Here is a 19,232-nt window from a genome sequence, read left to right as displayed (position 1 = left end):
TTGGGGGGTGTTGGGTGGGGGGGGGGCGGTTTGTCGTGACTGAAACATTTCCCCTCTAACTCTCTGCGCTTCCATCGACACTTACGGCTGACACGTGTTCATTCAGGCCCATTGTGTGACCTGCGTCTCAGTTCCTGTGTGCTCAGGTGTACCTGGGGGGGGGTGTGGGGTGTGGCCATGCAGGGTTGCAGCACTGCCCGCCCCCCTCCCCCCCCCCCCGTCCTCTGCTGGAACATTAGCGGCATGTCACTATTGAAACGCAGCAAACTGGAACAATAACGTGATTCGGAACAGTGCCTGCGTCAGCAATTTCAGTTACACGTACAGGGGAGAGGTCGCAGAACCCCCCCCCCCCCCCAGCCCCCACCCTCCCTGCCTTCCTTTCTTTCCCTCTTTCCCAGTGGCGGGGCAAGGTGTTTGGTTTTCCAAAACAAACACCGCGCACTCACGTGGTCCTGGCACAGCCATCCCTCCCTGTCGGGGAGCGGTGGAAGGACAGAGGGGCGGACGGGGAGAGAGGTAATAGCTGCGCGGGACGAGAGCCTGACAGGTCCTGCCTAAATTGGGGAAAAGAGCTGTCGGTTTGAGCGGGAGCCCAAATGCGCACTGGCTTGTGCTGCGGTGAACGGACAGTGTTTATGTTTTTTTTTTTTACGCTTTTTTTGGCACGCTCCTTCGGCCCTGAAAGGAGACACTCGGTCTCACCCGGCCTCCGGACGCACGGCACCCTTTTGTTGTCAGGGAAAACAAAAAAAGCTCGAGACAATTCTGGTTGCTACGCCTCAAACAACAGGGACGCAAATATATCCCCTCTGCAATTAACTACCCACTCTTCTGCCATCCGCGGAGCCTCACTGCGGGTGGGTGACACTGAGAATTCTGGAGTCTTCGGCAAAGTTAAATAAAAGTACTCTGTGAAAGTATTATGTGAAATAAAAGTACTCTATTATGTATATGTTCATACATATATAAGCATTAATTTGATCCTCTTGGTGTCAAGTATTTCTTTTTACAAACGCCCTGCACCCAGTGAAAAACAAACTGATTCAGTGGGCAACTACATGGGTAGAATTCCAGCTATTATGCCACAGCCTTCTCTTGAAAGAACTTGATTGTATCAAGTTGCCACTCAACCGACATTGATAGGTATCAAATACAAAGATTCACCACTTTTGTAAATCAAACACTTAATCTTACGTTCCCTAATTACAATACAGTTACCTCAGATCACTTGAAGGTGATAGGTCTTTGCAAAAAAGTTATTTTAATGCTTGAACACTTTAAGGCAAAACTTGATTGAACTCTTTCTATGCTTAATGACTAATCTCTAAAGCCATCGCAATGCATGAATGTCTCTACAGACTATTCTATGTGTAGGTCTTGTTTTATCTGTAAATCTATGGGGAAAAGGTACTTCCACAGGAAACATTCTTTAAAAGAAGAGGTTTCCATCACTGTGTCCAGTTACCACAAGTAGGCTACCAAGTAGGTAGGTATAGTGTGAATACCAATGTCAAGGATTCGATTATTTAAAGATTCAGGCCATCGTACTTCGGCGATTTTAACCTAAATCCATTCTCTGACAAAGCCGAAAAGGCTCTTCCTAGGCTCAATCCGTAAAACTGCCAGTGCCGTTCGTACGGGAGAGGCAGAGTTTGCGAACAGGGCGGGATCTTGTGACTCACGAGCTTCCTCGATGCTGCAGTAGCGGCACGGGCCAATATATCACTATTCGTCATTGTTGAAGGTTAGAGGGAAAAGAGAAGAAAGCCCACGTATTTTACGCGCATTTGCCACTCGGAGTAGCAACCGGGCTTGCACACCACGGCGTTTGAATGTCTGGAGACGGTGCGCGAAACGGGAAGGGGTGCTTTTCCAAAGTCGCGACAGAGGAGCAGACAAAAGTGTCCGACGTTTCACCGGGTAAGAAAAAAAACACCTAATTTAATACTTTCAGACAAAAGTGTGTTGTCACAATACACTCCGAGACCTTGTTTTCCTATGTTAGTAGGGAATCAGTTTCCTTCCTCGGTCGCTTATTATTTTTGCTTATTGTAGTTACTTGTCCATGAAAGATTGCTGGATGCTTATTGATTTTTCGTTAAGCTTGTGAAACGACTCACATTTTCTTAAGTTACTGTACTGGAAGCTAACTGTCCATTAGATATGTTTTTTTAAAACAAATATTTCGTTACGTGTCTGTAAGCAAGCATTTTCAAGATGTTAATTTCATCAAGTGGGCTTGTAAACCTCGGTTTTAATGCGAACCTCCTGGAATCGTGGACGTTGTGGACGTGGTTTTCAATCACTCGAAGCAAGAAACTTAATAGGATGACTGTTACGAAGGCGACAGGATCCCGACGGGATCCTTCGTGACCGAAGAGCGGGGCTCACAATGAATGGGGAAGGAAGCAGCAACTAATTTAGCAGGATGTGTAAACGAGGTTGTGCAATTAAAACAAACAATAATAATACAAACAAGCAAGCAAGCAAATAAATAAACAAAATAACTTTGGACAATTAAGAAAATGAGTCGGAGAAATAACTCGAGAATTTGCCTATGCTGCTGTAATTCATTCAACGACGTCCAAATTGTATCGACGATAGGAGCGTGCGCATCAGAATGTTAAGGCACACTGTATGTTAAATCAGCTCAAAGAGTGTATTTTGCTCACATTCTGTCGTGTAGGCAAAATGTGCCAAGAAGTTGTTTTGGCAAGGAGAGGCTGCGCGTAATGTCAGTGCAACGGGAATTATAGGCTAGATGGCCGCATTAAGCAACGGGCACGAGAAACGACACCAGACACTTTTTTGTTTGTGACGTGACGGGGCTGCCGGTCGCGACCTTACTTCTGCGGGGCTGATCAGATCAAAGACGACTGCAACGTGACCGTTGATATCACTCGCACCGAATCAATTTGCACTGGACGGCCAATAACCGTTCTTTTTAAACTGCGGGGTTTGTCAGAAAATTCAAACGCTGACAAGTTTATCCTTGTCTGTGTTACCAGGAAAAGGCCCAGAGTTGTAGTTGTGTTTAAAGTTTAGCTATGCCCTGCGGTTGGATTCTACAAACGGTACAAAACCTCAGTAGCCTTTTTTTTACTGGCTGCACAATTGTTGCATCTTACAGCAATGGAAATGATCCTGTAGCCACGTAGCCTATAGATCCCATGTTTCATGACCGAGATCCATTTCACAGAGCTGTTTTTCTTTTCTTTGTCTGCACTTGCGCAAACGTGCTGCCGGTAAATCTCAGATTACTACGGGGACGGAAAAAAAGAACGGGTCTTGACACTTTTGCACCGTCCTAATTACATGGTGTGGCTGAAACCGGGGAACGGAGCGCGAGCGCCGGCAAGACAGGAGAGCGGTTATTTCTGTCACAGGAGCTCGCGCCTGCAGATGCTGTTTCTGCTTCCTTCTCCTTCTCGCTTCCCCTTTTCCCCCCTTTTCTCTCAGACGCTGCCAGTCCCCACCCGTGTGACTGCTGCGCGTTAGTGTTTCGTACTGTATGCTGTTATACTGTACATTGTATACAGCTGTTTGCTATTTGGATTGGTGGGTTTGTAACCAAGAATTTATTTGCTAGAATTCCAGGTGTGGCAGCCCCCTTGCACCTTAGAACGGAATTGTTTAAATAAAGAAAAAAACCTGCTCCGTAAGTACCCCTATGTAAAAAAAAACAAAAAACAAAAAAAACGTTCACCAGTAAGTTGCTTAATATCTAACTGTAATGTAAATATGGATGTGTAGCGGTACCATAGAGGTGGTTCGTCCTGTTTGACTCTGTGACTGGCAAACCCACCCCAAAAAAAACGCTCTGCTGTTACCCTTCCGAGCGGGGGGGTGAGCTTTCACGGGGCTTCTCCAGGCGTGTGGGGGAAAGAGTGAGTAACGTAAACAGGAGAGGAGCAACTACCCACAATGCACTGTTAATATTTATGGGTCAGAAACGCCAGAGCTTGCTTATGTGTACACGGCGAACTGTTCCGTCTTAAATCAGTCCCTATTGGCCTCATGCTGTACGTACTCTGAATTAACACTGTCCAGTGTTACTGGGGGTTCTGCAATGTAGGCCGTACTGAATAATTGGACCCCCACCCCACCCCATGCACAGCACACACACACACACACATTTAAAAATCTTGCTCTTTCCTCTCTGCCCATCTCCCTCTCCCCCCCCCCCCCCCCCCCCGGTCGCACTGTAAATGTGGCTTTCTCTGAAGCTGTGGCTTGTCTGTGACACTCTCGGCTTGTTCCCACAGAGTGTGCTGTTTGTTATTTTTACAGCCGTTGCTTTTAAAGAGACTCCCATTTAGGTCATAATGAGTGTGAGAGCAAGTTTAAAAACAACGCCAGTTACAGTTCCTCTCTGCTCCTCTGTTTCTTTTTTATGGCATCTCGCGGCTGGAATTCGGTTGCCGTGTTTTATGCCCCCCCCCCTCGCCCCCCCAACCTCGCCCCCCTCGCCCCTCCCAGTCTGTCACAGCCGCATCATGGTTCTGGTATGTTTAGACCACACGGTCACATTCCCCCGGCAATCTCTCCCGTGTTTTGGTGAAGGTCTGGTGCCAGCAGTGAGTAGTGTCTCACAGTGCGACTGACTTTGTGACTTTTCTGCCATCACTGTAGAGGGCCCAGGTGATGCTGGTTTTCAGGAGCTGGCTTTCACAGGACCAAAAAGTCAACCTCCCCATCCCCCAAACCACCATCCCTGTCCCCCCTACCCACACACACAAATGCCCTCTGTTCTTCCCAAAGCCAGGGAACTCACACTGGTCACATGCCCTCCACTCACCATTGGCACTGCGGTCTGTCTGCCAGAAGTATTGCTTATCTGAACTACAGTTTTTTAGCAGACCGTGGAGACAAGGCAGTCTGGATCAGCCGGGCTGGATCAGCAAGGCAGTCCGGATCAGCTGGATTAGAACAGCAAGGCAGTCCGGATCAGCTGGCCTGGATCAGCAAGGCAGTCTGGATTGGCTGGCCTGGGTCAGCAAGGCAGTCTGGATCAGCTGGATTAGAACAGCAAGGCAGTCCAGATCAGCTGGTCTGGATCAGCAAGGCAGTCCGGATCGGCTGGCCTGGGTCAGCTAAGGACCAGCTGTTTGGCCCAGAGCAGCGGAAAAACAGCATAAACAGACCCGCCGCTAGTGGACCGGCGTAGTGCCGCTGGTGAGCCGACGGCTCCAGGCTGTAGCCAGCGGGTAGGCGATGGCATGCCGCCGGGGGTCAGTACCGGGCTAGCAGCTCTGCAGAACCGAGGCGTTGCCGTGGGAAACGGCCCGTTCTCAGTAATCATCTCTCTGTGAGTACATTCTCCCCGCAGGTGGGCCACAGATTTAGAAAGATTAGGAGCCCCAGTTGTTTTTGAAGGCAGCGAGTCAGCTTGAGTGGGAACCACAATTAAACAGTTTAGCGAAATGCAGCGAAGTTCAGGGGAAACACAAAAAAAAGTAAAAAGCACACAAAGAAATGTCAGCTTTGTGGAAAACTGACTGGCAGGGTGAGGAAAAATAAGGAAGCGTTGGGGTCGTTGATGAAGGGCAAGAGAAGGGCTTGGAGCTGAGTTCTGGGACCTGTTGGGCAGCCATTTTCTTGGTACTAACTGAGCTCCATGTGGAGGAACACCAGACTGCAATTATTTCTCTGCCCATTACCCTGGAAGCTGGCTGTTTTACTTTTGGAGGGGGGGACCCCGTACCCACCCATCCCACCCCCTTCTCCCTTGGCCCCCATCTGCCCCTCCTCAGCTCCACTATTAATTTTGTGGAGTGAGTAGCGGGCCATGTGACCAGAGGTCATAGGGCTGTCGTGGTGTTGAATTGTGGGAAATTGAGTTCTGTTTTCCGTGACAGGCTGTGTTGGACAAGGCATGGGCTGAAAAGAGGTAAGTTACAGAGTGGCGAGAATAGAGTTGAGAGTGTGGAGGATTGAGAGTTACAGCAGGAGAGATAGAGTTACAGCAAAGTAGTGTGACAAGGAAAGAGAGGTAATAGAGTGTGTGGGCAAGAGATACAGTATGTAGAAATGTAGAGGAGGATTATAGGAAGGGAGTTGAGTTACGGATGGAAAGAGTACAGGTAGGAAGAGAAGAGGAGAATAGAGTTACAGGTGGTTGGTAGGGAATAGAGTCAGGTAGAGAGGAAGAGGAGATAAGTTTAGAAGATGGGGAGAATAATTGATGCAGGAGGGGAAGAGGAGAATAGAGTTACAGGCAGGAGGGGAAGATGGTACAGGTGGGAAGGAGAATAGGTCGGCAGGAGGGAGGAGAATAGAGTTATAGGCAGGAGGGGAAGAGGAGATAGTTTAAGAGGGGAAGAGGAGAATAGTAAGGGTGTGGTAGAGGAGATAGGCAGGCAGGGAGAGATAGGTACAGGAGGAAGGAAGAGAGATAGATTACAGGCAGGGAGGAGAAGAGTAAGGCAGGGGGGAATAGAGTTAAGGCGAGGGGAAGAGGAGATAGAGTATAGGGGGGGAAGGAATAGAGTTAGCAGAGGAAGAGGAAGAGAGTATGGCTGGAGTAAGGGGAGGGGTGAGGTGAGAGAGACGTGTAAATCTTTGTTGTTGGTCGTGTGTGTCCCTGTCACCAGCAGTGCGGGGAGACGAAGAGGGCATTGAGTCCAGGCCGAGCGCAAACCTGCCCTTCCCTAATAACTGTGACCCTGGCCGCCATTCGCTGGTCCTGTACAGGGCGTGTCTGACTCCGCCCACCCGAATACCAGCGCCCACGGTGAGGGCGGAGCCACGGCAGCCAGGGCTGTGCATGTGACTGGGGTCAGAGGTCGCGAGCGGGGGTCCGGCTCTCCGGGTTGCTGGTGCCACTCAGAATGCAGGCTATGCAGGGGTAGAGCAGGAGTACTGTACTGCCTCTCTCTCACAGCCTGTCCTTAATTCACTCCATATGCGCCCCTCCTCCACCTTCTGCTGCCTGTGCGTGTGTGTGCCTGTGTGTGTGTGTGTGTGTGTGTGTGTGTGTGTGCCTGTGTGTGTGTGTGTGTGTGTGTGCCTGCGTGTGTGTGTGTGTGCCTGTGTGTGTGTGTGTGTGTGTGCTTATGTGTGTGTGAGTGTGTGTGTATGTGTGTGTCTGTTTGTGTGTGTGTGTGTATGCCTGTGTGTGTGTGTGTGTGTGTGTGTGTGTGTGCTTATGTGTGTGTCTGTTTGTGTGTGTGAGTGTGTGTGTGTGTGTGCTTATGTGTGTGTCTGTTTGTGTGTGTGAGTGTGTGTGTATGTGTGTGAGCCTGTGTGTGTGTGTGTATATTATGTACTTGTGTGTGCATGTGTGTGTATGACACTGTTTGTGTGTGTGTATGTGTGTGAGCCTGTGTGTATGTGTGTATTATGTACGTGTGTGTGCATGTGTGTGTATGACACTGTGTGTGTGTGTGTGTGTGTGTGTGTGCTTATACTTACGTGTGTGTGTGTGTGCTTATACTTATGTGTGTGAGTGTGTGTGTATGTGTGTGAGCCTGTGTGTGTGTGTGTGTATTATGTACGTGTGTGCATGTGTGTGTATGACACTGTCTGTGTGTGTGTGTGTGTGTGCCTGTCTGTGTGTGTGTGTGTGTGTGTGTGTGTGTGTGTGTGTGTGTGTCTCTAAGGTGTGTTCTCCATGTGCAGATGCTTATGGGTACATGTGGGCATGCCGGCTCACCTGTCCAGCTCCACCCCCACCAGCTCCACTGCATCGCGGGGGGGGGGGGGGGGGGCTACTGCATCCCCCAGCATTCCCTGCACACCACACGCAGAGTGCTGCCTGACTCACAGGTGGCACGTCGGTCCCAGGTACAGCGCGTCCACAGCTGCGTAGGGAGCGGATCGGTGCTGTAAAACATCAGATGAGTAATCGCTTTGTCATAGCTATCACAGCCGTGAGCGTCCCGGCTTATCTTCCCCCGGTTGTCTGGGGTTCGCGGCGCGGCGTGGCGTTGGCGTTGGCCCGGCGCCGAGCCGGGGGCCTGCGCCACGGGGGGGGTCCGGTACGTGCCGCGCCGCGCGCCGAGGTTGCGACACGAAGGCAGCGCGTCCGAACTCGTTACGCTCGCGCCGTTAACAACCCGTAAAAAGGTTTGGCGCGGTCCGCGCAAAATCGTAAACCTGCTGGCGTCCTCCGTACGAGAGAGAGAGAGAGAGAGAGAGAGGGAGAGAGAGAGAGAGACAGAGAGACAGGGAGAGAGGGAGAGAGAGAGAGAGACAGAGAGACAGGGAGAGAGGGAGAGAGACAGAGAGAGACAGAGAGAGAGAGAGAGGGCCCGTCAGGTCGTTTTTTTACGAGGTCGAGCGAATGAAAAGAAAAAAGGAGAACAGGCAGAAAGATAGCGGTCGAATGTGGCGGGGGTCCTCAGACACTCGATCCAGGGGGGAAATAAAAACGGAATGCTCTCCGCTCTGTAGCGGACCTAACGGGACTGGGCGCAGCTGGGATCCTGCCAAAAACACCGAAGCGCTCGAAAAGTCTGCCCGCTTGCCTGCATCATGGGCTCAGAGCTGCCACAGTGTTGCTAGCACTAACGAGTACTGTAGAGAGAAACAGACTATGGAGCGTGTGTAGCAGTGTAACAGACTGTAGAAGTAATTTGGGCAGCACTTCCCTAGCGTATGTGAGGTGAGATTTGAACGACATCATTACCGATAACGGACGGTGAGTTTTGTTGAGTTAATATTTTTCAGCGCCCGTTGAAATCTTCACGCTTCGGTTGCCGGCGGTGTGTGATTTCCCTCAGCAGCTTCGACGCGGCGGACGTTGTGCCATCATCGGTTTCGCTCTCCGACTCCGGTCTCCGGTCTCCTTGTGTGCCCCCCCCCCAAACCCCCCCCCCCCCCCCCCCCCGTCCCGTCCCGTCCCGCCCCGGGGTTCTCACGTTGTTCCAACGCGAAATAAAAACAAATGTTGCGTGCTGATTAAACTCTGGGTGGGAGGAGGGGAGTGGGGGGGGGGGGGGGGGGGCGGGGCTTATCCCATTAACGCCTGACTGAATCAGCCTCGGCTCGGAAGCCTGCTGGCCAGAAGGGGGGGGAGAAAAAGGGAGAAAATTGACAGCACTGTGAAAGCATATCCGATATGGGGCGGCAGCTGACTCAGCAAAAACGGGGATCGCTTCGTTAACACGACTCAGTGACTCAGAACGAAACTCAGCGAAGTTTGAAAGCTCGTGTGAACGTGTTTTCGGGCCGAGAAAGGAGGATATTAGTCAGTGTGTGTGTGTCTGTGTGTGTGCATGTGTCTTTGTGTGTGTGTGTGTGTGTGTGTGTGTGTGTGTGTGTGTGTGTCTGTGAATGCATGTGTCTTTGTGTGTGTGTGCAGTGTTTGTGTGTGTGTGTGTGTGTGTGTGTGTGTGTGTGTGTGTGTGTGTGTGTGTGTGTGTGTGTGTGAGTGAGTGTGTGTATGTGTGTGTGTGTGTGTGTGTGTGTGTGTGTGTGTGTGATGATCTAATGCGTTTCCTGGCGGATGGGGTTTACGGTGTGTGACTGTGTGTGTGTGTGTGTGTGTGTGATGATGGGGTTTACGGTGTGTGACTGTGTTGACGCAGAGTCGTTGTGACTGACCCCGTTCTGCAGCCCGGTTCCTGTAAATGAGCTCTGAGGCGTTTTATGAGCGGGTTTTAATTAAACCCTCGCCCAGCGGCGGAGTCCATAAAGTGTGCCAGGCAGGTAGGCCTAATGCCATACAAACTGCAGCCTGGTAGGCCTAATGCCATGCAAACAGCAGCCTGGTAGGCCTAATGCCATACAAACTGCAGCCTGGTAGGCCTAATGCCATACAAACAGCAGCCTGGTAGGCCTAATGCCATACAAACTGCTGCCTGGTAGGCCTAATGCCATACAAACAGCAGCCTGGTAGGCCTAATGCCATACAAACAGCAGCCTGGTAGGCCTAATGCCATACAAACAGCAGCCTGGTAGGCCTAATGCCATACAAACAGCAGCCTGCTGATGCATCCTCTCCACTGCGAATCGCGTGTACTGCGCGGGGGAAACTGACCAATCAGAGTGTGTTTCCCTCAGACGCACCTGCCAATGCGCTTGTGAGAGAGTACCAAATAAGGAAGAGGAAAAAGGAAACGCGTGTGCGTAACGTTTTCACAACGTTGTGGCAATGTTGTCTGGTCCATCGCTCGCTTGGTTATGAAACCTGAGCCAGAGTCAGTTCCATGTCAGTTGACTCAGACAATGAATAATATTTAGGGGAATGCTTAAAAGAACGATGTGGGATTTTTTTTTCTAATTTTTTTCAACACAAGTTCATTTCTTGAATTGACTGAGTTTTGCAATGTAAGCTAAAGAAAAGGATTTTGGGAAGAGAAAGACTGGAATGAAAGAGGAGAGGAAGGATGGGGGGATGGGCAGAGGAATTCCTCTGTCCACAGGCCTTGGTGCCCCCCCCCCCCCCCAAGAACAGTCAGCCAGTGCACTGAACGGCTGAGCTAGCCAGATCTCTGACAGACACTTTCATCAGCCTGCCAGGCTCTTTGTAGGAAAGAGAGTGGTAGAATGTGAGACTGAAGGAGAGAGGAGGAAAGAGGGAAGGAGTGGTTTTATGTATTTATGTACTCATTTTAGGATAGTCTGACAACCCTGCCCTGGGTGACACTTGCCCCTTCAGTATAGTCTGTATATGTTGCTTTTATGTTTGTGTTCTAAAATTGGCAAAACTGGGTAACTCCTGTCATGCATGTGCTGCCCGTTTGAGAGAGTGAGAGAGAGAGAGAGAAAGTGAGAGAGAGAATAATGGAAGGATGGAAGTGTCTGATAGAAAGAGAGAAAGAGTGTGTGTATGACAGAGAGAGAGAGTCAGGTGGTCAGTAACTGTCACTTGACTTTTCTCCTGAGGTTCCCCTCCCATAATGCATGTGTGTGTGTGTGTGTGTGTGTATATGCTTGTGTGTGCACTTCCTGGTTTGTGCCAGGGACACTAAGCTCTGGATATGGCATTTGGAGTCATCACTTTTCCCTCAGTAACCGGATAGGAACTGTCCACCAATCAAACCCAGCAGGTATTGGTGGACACCTTGTCGCTATGCTCACTTTGTCCACCAGTCAGGGGTTCAGGCCAGTTTTTAATTGTTTTTTAAGGTTTTCGCCCAGTTTTCCTGCTGTTTCCCTGTAATGCGTCTTTGTGACAGTTCTCTGTAAACAGATAAAACTGATTTGATGTGATATGTGCAGGTCTGGCTGTGTGGATCACTTTGAGTTATCTCCTGCTGTGTGGATCACTTTGAGTTATCTCCTGCTGTAAACTGTGTGCAGTACGGTCTCTGTGAAGCGGTATCCTTTGTGCTGTCCTTCAGCTCCTCCGCTGACTCACACATTCGTAGACTTACTCCACCCTGCTGTTTGGCCTCGCCTCGCCTGTCCTATCGCAGGTTTGTGTGTTTGTGCGGAAAGTTCTGGTCACACATCCCCAAGGCTGGGGAGTTGGGTAAAACACGCTTTGTTTTGTCTGTGAGGGATGAGCCCCCCCCCACCCCCCACCCCCACCCCCAACCCAACCTCCCACCGTAAAAACAAAACAAGCCTTAACATTGCTGAAAGCAGGACCGAGCGAAGGACAGGGGTGGAAAGGCTGTTGCTGAGAGCGCTGTTGTCTGCATCGTGGCCTTGCCCTTGTTTGGGTTAGCGCGTGCTCCAAGGTTAGCGGCCCGAGGAGGAGCGCTTAATTAGGAAGCGTGCTGGAGAAGGGGGTGGCGGTGGAACGGTGAAACATAGCAGACCCGCGGCTCGGAGGGGATTTTAGGCGAAGCGTTAGCGTAACGTTGCGTTTGGGTTGCGGGGACGTTCCGCCAACAGCCCCCCCTCCCACTCATTCCGTGGCGTCAGGAGACGGTTATGCGCTAAGCGCTGCTTCTGCTGACATTCGTTCAGATGAAGACTCCTGGCTACCTTTCTCCACATTAAGTGGTGCTCCAAGAGTTCTGATTACATCCCATTCCTTAATCATCATCATCATCATCATCATCATCATCATCATCATCATCATGTCATTGGAATGAAATAAATTAAGGGTGACATTTTAGCAGACGGGTAATCTGAGACATTTTGTGGGTGGATTGGGGGGGGCGGTGTTGTTAAGTTAAGTATCTAATGCAACATTTGGGTAATACTTATTTGTGGGAGGCTGTGTGTGTGTGTGTAGTGGGGGGGGGGGAGTGGGCGGGGGGTTAATTTGAAGACAGGAGAGGGTGACCCCGGCCAAACCCGCTGAACACGTTTCTGAGAAACGAGAGACGCGGTAAGAAGGCTGTGATTTGTCCTGTGGGGTCTGTCTGTCTGTCTGTCCTCCCTGCAGCTGTGTCTGTATTTACTGACTGAGCCGTGCTGAGGAGTCTCTTCAGCCTTTTATTGGGTTTCTGGCTTTTTATTTTGACATTTCTGTTGTACTAAACACCTGGAAACCCAGCTTAAGACACTCACACATATAACCTGATGGGCGAGATCAAGACTGAAACAGACCAGATACACCAAAAAGAGCGGCTTTTTATTTTGTTGTGAAAGGAGGGAAGGCGAAGCTGCAGTGTAGCGTATGGAGAACTGGGCTTGTATAACTGAGAGGTTGCAGGTTTGATTCCCATGTGAGGCACTGCCGTTGTGTCCTTAAGTTACCTCACCCCAAATTGCTCCTGTGAGTATCTGTCGGTGTATATAGCCTGTGTGTAAAATACACAAGCCGTGTCAGTCACCCAAGCGCAGCTCACCCTACAGACTGATGATGTAAATGAGTGTGTATACTGAAACAGGCATTTCTCCATGCGTGCATGGTGTCATGTTGTGTGGGAGAGAGGCGCAGGGTTTTCGCGATGTTCCTGTGGGAGGGGGTAGCGTGACCCGCTCTCCCCGGACATCTGTGTGTGGGGAGGGGAGGGGGGGGAGATGTGCACCCTGTCCCGCACACCCTGCCCCGCCGCAGGCCGAGGAGGAGCCCTTAAATGGGAGAAAGCGTTCCCCTCGCTCCTCCGTGTCTATAAAAGGATGCGGGGTCCTGATCGGGGAGGTGATTTACGTTAGCGCCATTTGGATGAGCGCTCGGGAGCCCGGCCCGTTCCTCAGGCTCTCACTGTCAGGTGAAGAGAGGCAGGTGCGTGTGTGTGTGTGTGTGGTGAGTGTGTGTGTGTGTGCGTGAGGGTGTGTGTGCTGTGTGCGGGGTGTGTTGTGTGTGTGTGTGTGTGTGTGTGTGGTGTGTGTGTGTGAGTGTGTGTGTGTGTGTGTGTGTGTGTGTTTGTTTTATAGTCTGAGCACGTGTGTGTGTTTTCGAGTGTGTGTGTGTGTGTTGAGAAGTTTAGAGAGGCTCCACTCTGAACATATTCAGTCACACTTCTGCCCAGGGAGGTCACAGAGCATCAACTTCAGCAAGGCTTCAATGGCACACATCAGCATCACTTCATATCTCTGAATAAAGTTCAGTGTTTCTGTTTGAACTGTAAGTGTGCTTCGTAAACCTAGCTCCACAGAAAGAAGGATTTAAGTGTTATACTCGTGTTGTAAAATATTCTGTCAGATCTCCTCAGTTTTATAGAAACTTTCCCCTCAAGGAGAGAGAGGGAGTGTGCCAGCATTTAGTGACAAAAAGAGGTCACAGGAAAAAAAGAGCTTTATATTAACAACAAAAGTGTGTGTGTGTGCGGGTGTTTGTGTGTGTGCGTGTGTGTGTGCGTGTGTGTGCAGATGTGTGTGGGTGTGTGTGTGTGCGGGTGTGTGCGGGTGTGTGTGTGTGTGTGTGTGTGTGTGCGGGTGTTTGTGTGTGTGCGTGTGTGTGCGATTGTGTGGTTTGTGTCGTGAGTGGTGGGTGCGTGGCGTTGTGTACTCTGTCCCTGATGATCTCCTTGTTGTCTCCTGTCAGCAGTGGAACGGTGCATCTTTAATATCTGCTGCAGAACTTTCCAGTCATTTGTTAGATCTGTCGAGCCAGGAGAAACATTAACCTCTCTCTCTCTCTCTCTCTCTCTCTCTCTCTCTCTCTCTCTCCCCCCCTCTCTCTCTTTCTGTTTCCCTGTTTTTCGTTGCCGCTCGTCCCATTTCCTGGAAAGGCTGCAGTGCTGGCAGGTTTCTTTGACAGCACTGTAAGAGCTGGGTACTCTAGCTCAGAAGGTGTGTGTGACTCTTCACTCGCTCGGTCACTCAAATTAGTCACTGAAGTGCTGAGACACACCAAACCACGATGGAAGGACTCACGGAACAGCGCTGGAGAGATCAAGACCCCTGCATTTCCCCATGCCTTGTTTTACTTATCTCCAATTTTATTTAAAAAATTTGCAACTAAAACAAAGATAGGCCGACGTACTTCATTATTACAGAGCGTACCTCTCCAGTAACCAGAGCAGAGAAAATCTAAATGTTTCGCATTTGTGTCGGGAACATTCCCCACAGTTTTTTTTTATTTATTTTTTTTCCGAATTTGTGTGCCGTTCCATTTCCTGTTGTCTGAAGTCCCCTTCCTGGCAGCTCAGAGAGAGAGAGAGATGTCAGTGGAAGGCATTCAGCGGGACGAAAACCGCGTAGCCTGACCGGTGGAGACGCTCAATTCGACGATGGTCAAAAAAAAAACCCATGCCGTGAAAAACGACGCACGCCGACCGCGGCCGCCGCTGCGCCCGTCACGCAAAATGGGCCGATGTCTTATTATGGTTACCGAAGTCAAAACAACGTGTAATTTACCGCAGCTCCGTTCTCATGTCACTCGCTCGCTAGACCAAGAAGCGGGAGGATGTTTTTTTTTAAAAAAAACGTCCGTTTTTTATTCTCTGACGGTGACCAGTAACAGATCGTTCTGCCAGCGCTGTGAGAATCGCGTTGAAAGCTCGTGATTATTCTGAAATACGACCTCGTCCCCTGCTAGCCGTCGAGCCGACAGCATCCTAACTGAATAATAGACATTAGCTACGCCAGCGTGCGTGCGTGCGCATCGGAGAAATAACCCGACCAGCAGAGCAAGCTTTTCCCTTTTTTCGCCTTGATGAGCGAAGCATTCAGCGTTCTACAAAAGACCTCGCGGGGCATTATTGGGTTGAGAAGACTCTTGTCCTTGATTTTTAGCGTGTTATTGATGCGTTAACGGGCCCACTTGAGTCGGGACGTGGGACGTGAGAAGTCGTGCATCGACCGCTCATACAAGAGGAAAATACTTCCTCAGTGACAGATCTCCCACCTTGTGGACTGCCAGTTCAGTTGTCATCATCATTTTAGTTTTTTGCTGTTCCGCTGTCTTCCTCTCTCTCTCTCTCTCTCTTTGTTGTGAAAGGCTCGTTTCCTGACGCAAAGCAGCGAGCGCCTTAGCTTGGCGACCTGTTTTGCTTCCGCGCACGTTCACGCGGTCCACCCCTTTCGTTTGGTAAACGGGTGAAGAGCGGCGTTTCGGTCTGCGGGGGCACAGAGAGAGACACGTGGCTCCCCTGGTACAGGCAGCCAAACGGGCGCATAGAGAGTCACATGACATAGAGCAAAGCGCGGCGTGAGCACAGCTTCTGGGTGATCATTTTTAAAGATTGTCTGTGTGTAAGTGTGTGTGTATGTTGTGTGTGTGAGTGTGTGTGTGTGTGTGTGTATATAGGCGGTGTGTGTGTGCTTGTGTGTGCGTGTGTGTGTTTCAGTTTTCACTGGAACTGGTAAACACAAGCCCTAGACATCCATGGAAAGTTATTCTTGGAGTAAAGCTGAAGTGAACCAAAAAGAACCTGAGAAAATATTGAGCCCTGCAGGGGGGCAGGGGAGGGGAGGGGGGGCTTCAGTGTGTCCCCCATGACTGAAGAATGAATGAATGAATAATGAATGAAACGATGACTGAAGGAGAGAATGACTGAATGTGACCCACCACGGGCAAGAACGTGATACCTCCTGCTTTTGTTCTGAGCTTCGACGGTGACATCACCTGTGACCCCCTCTCATCCGGGGTCAGATACCGTTCCCCCTTGGCTCAAGCCCCACCCCCTGACCTCAGGCTGACCTTTGACCTCACGTTCTGGCTCAGACTGTCAGAAGACGGTGCGACTATGAAAGCAGCTGCCCAGAGACTGAACCTGGCGTCAGCTTCCTTATTTTTAGTGAAATAGGGCAGGCTGCTGTCTCAGAGGTGCTTCTCTTTCCCTGTAAGTGCCCGATATTTAATTTAACCTTCCAGAAGTGTTCAGTACTGTAGTCCCAGCCAGCACATCATGTTCTTAGCTAGTTGAGTTTGTAGTTCTGGAGAAAGAAGCACTAGAAATGGTAGTCTCATTCACTCACTCACTCACTCACTCGCTCACTCAGTCATTTACTCAATCACTCACGCGCTTATTTATAATCCTTCTGATTGACAGGCTAGACAGCTGACTGGACTCTCTTTCCAGCCATATTGCCAGGCCTAACCGTTTCAAGATAACCGAGGGCTAAACTGAGATGCACAAGACCCGAGGAGTGTCACTGCAGCGTTGCAGAAATGTTGTCACAATGTTAGCTGTTGGTTGGCTGTGTCCCTGTGAAAACAAAGAGACTGAGGGAGAGAAAAAAAATGTCTTCCGTATGGAAATGTGTAGCCCCCCCCACCTCCCCGCCCCCCACCAAGCTGCACATCACTAACAGGCAAACAAAAGGTCACTCAATACCCTCTAGAGTAATGCATAGCAGCTATTCTCTGGCTTTACATAATCATATGTATTTTTTTTTTCGCCTTTATGATTTTTTTTCCTTTCATTCTGCTTCTCCATACGTTAGCAATTCTTGAACATAAAAGAAACGTGCGGGGGGGGGGGGGGGGGGCGAGGGGGGGGGGGGGGGCGATGGGGATGGGGGGGTGCAGAGGGGGGTTGCAAGCATCCTGACTTCAAACGGTCACCACATCCTCGAGCTTGAGTTGAGAGGAGAAGGCAGTAAGTGGAACAGACCCCTCGGCCTGGTGGGGGCTGTGCTCAGGTCTAATGACACAAGGGCCATTACCTCACTTTGAAAACATGCCCCCAACCCCCCCCCCCCCATAACTCCCCTTCCCTCACACACATTTTTTCCTTCTTAAACCCCAGCCAATGGAAACTCTTTAAGGTTTTATGATCTTAGGGGAAAGGGAGAGGGGAAAAGTCAGTGTGCCCAGGGGGGAACGGCTCTGGGTCCTGTCTCAGTTCATTGCACTTCCTGAAGGGGGAAATCGCAGGGGACGTGTGTGTGTGTGTCTGTGTGTGTTTATGTGTGTGTGCGTGAGCGTGCGTGTGCGTGTGTGTGTGTGTGAGAGAGAGAGAGTGTGGAGTGTGTGTCTGTGTGGTGTGTGCATGTGAGAGAGTATGGAGTGTGTGTGTGTGTGTGTGTAGAGTCTGTGTGTGTGTGAGAGTATGGAGTGTGTGTGTCTATGTGTGTGTGCGTGAGTGTGCGTGTGTGTGTGTGTGTGTGTGAGAGAGAGAGAGAGAGGGCAGAGTGTGTGTGGTGTGTGTGTGCAATGCGGGTGATTTGAGGCTGTGTTCTTTCAGGCTTGCGATCTTCCCCAATAACCTGAGACCACAAGTAAAGTATTTCAGCAGCGCACTGACGCAGGGCTGAGTCTCCTGTTCTTCTGTCTGCATGTCTGTTTGAACTCAAACGCACATGTTGGATCTGTGTGCCTGGATAACCCTGTTTTTGTCACTATGGGGCGAGAGAAGGATGGAGACAGAGAGAGAGATGGATGGAGAGAGTACGAGGAAGGGGATAAAAGGGAACAGGGGGAGAGAGAGAGAGAATAGATATGAAAACATCCAAACTCATCTCATTACAAAACCCATAATTCACCTGTGCTTGATGACTGTTTATCGGGGCACCTGTTGCTGTGCTGTTTCTCACAGCGGGCGTGAGTATGTAGAAGAAGGCCCAGCCGCTTCTGTAAATATTACCATTGGCAGCGTTCTCAGGTGCCGTGAATCAGAGCGACTTTCACATCGCGTCCCGATAAAGGCGTCCCACCTGACACGCGGATAAGAGGGGGTGACACAGCTCAGGAGGTAAGACATGTCTGGCTCGGAGGTTGCTGGTCAAACCGCCTGGGCGTGCGAAGTGTCCTTGAGCAAGACACCTAACCCTACCCTAACTGCTCTGGCGAATGGAGCATCAATTGTAAGGTGCTTGATAAAGCTTATAATGCAGCCCATTACATCCATCCTTTAAGACTCGCGCTTCGCAAGCCGCAACGAAGCGCTTTTTGAGACCGGTCCTCCTCTGACTGAAAAAAAAGAGAAAAATCTCCCGTTGCTCTCTGTCCAATAGGAGCTCTGCTGCCTGTGCACACGGACCAATCATGTCCCGGAGTTCGTTGCGCAAGCCAGCTTTGCACACTTGTAGAGTAACTCTGTAAGGAACGTTGTACGGACTGCTCTGCTCTAGTTGACCCTTCTGAAGAAAACATCGGGCCTCATTCGCAAAACGTGCGTATGATCGCATTTGATCGTAAAGTGCGCGTGAGAACGTTTCCAAGACAATTTCGGCATTCATAATTATTTTTCTTACCTGTATTTGTTCATGGCTGTTTCCTTATGCTAATCGCATGAACAGGACTGCGCATAAGATCTGCACGTTTCATGAATCCCATGCTGGCCCATTGACACATACGACACGTTTTCACACAGTGGGGACTGTGCAGTGCTGTAGTGTCTGCTGCTAACGCTCCTGTGTGCGCTGCAGTGTGGTCTTACTGGCGAGGGGATTCCAGTGCTGTCAGTTTGATTCTCGGTTGGGGAGTTAAATGGTTCTTCGGCTGAAAGGCTTCAGTAAATATCCAGCTGTAAACATGGATTGCATGTAACGCATGTGAGCTTTGGTAAAGTCACTGTGGGTTAGAACATCTGCTGAGTGTAAAATGTAAAATGTGTGTGTGTGTGTGTGTGTGTGTGTGTAATTGGGGGGGGCTCAGAATGATAACTTATTGATTTATTGTCTCCTTTGAAGCTCAGTGCAGCCCCCCCCAGTACCCCCCCATGCCCCCCCCCCCCCCAACCGGTCAGCAGTGTGCTAGCAGAAGCAGCCCCAGCCACACCCCCCCCCCCCACCCCACCAGTCTGCAGTGCACAGAGAAGCAGCCCCAGCACCCACACCCGGCGCCCCACCCCCCCCCCACCGGTCTGCAGTGCTTTACTAGAAGCAGCCCCCCCCACCGCCCCACACTCCCCACCGGTCTGCAGTGTGCTAGCAGAAGCAGCCCCCCCCCCTCCCCACCGGTCTGCAGTGTGTAGCAGAAGCAGCCCCCCCCCCTCCCCACCGGTCTGCAGTGTGTTAGCAGAAGCAGCCCCCCCCCCCCCACCGGTCTG

General features: G+C 50.6%; 1 protein-coding gene across 1 annotated transcript in view; it reads left to right on the top strand.

Moving 5' to 3' along the window:
• Nucleotides 1–1,694: 1,694 nt before the first annotated feature.
• Nucleotides 1,695–19,232, top strand: part of fhl3a (four and a half LIM domains 3a) — a 48,198-nt gene continuing 30,660 nt past the window's right edge. Inside the window, 1 exon segment of the mRNA XM_064351997.1 lies at nt 1,695–1,923. Within this exon segment, the coding sequence (XP_064208067.1) occupies nt 1,836–1,923 (88 nt within the window). The 5' untranslated portion in view covers nt 1,695–1,835.

This window comes from Anguilla rostrata, chromosome 1, assembly GCF_018555375.3.
Source record: "Anguilla rostrata isolate EN2019 chromosome 1, ASM1855537v3, whole genome shotgun sequence".
NCBI classification, from domain to species: domain Eukaryota; kingdom Metazoa; phylum Chordata; class Actinopteri; order Anguilliformes; family Anguillidae; genus Anguilla; species Anguilla rostrata.
Note: the sequence above shows the minus strand (reverse complement) of the source record. Positions and strands in the feature narration are given on the sequence as shown.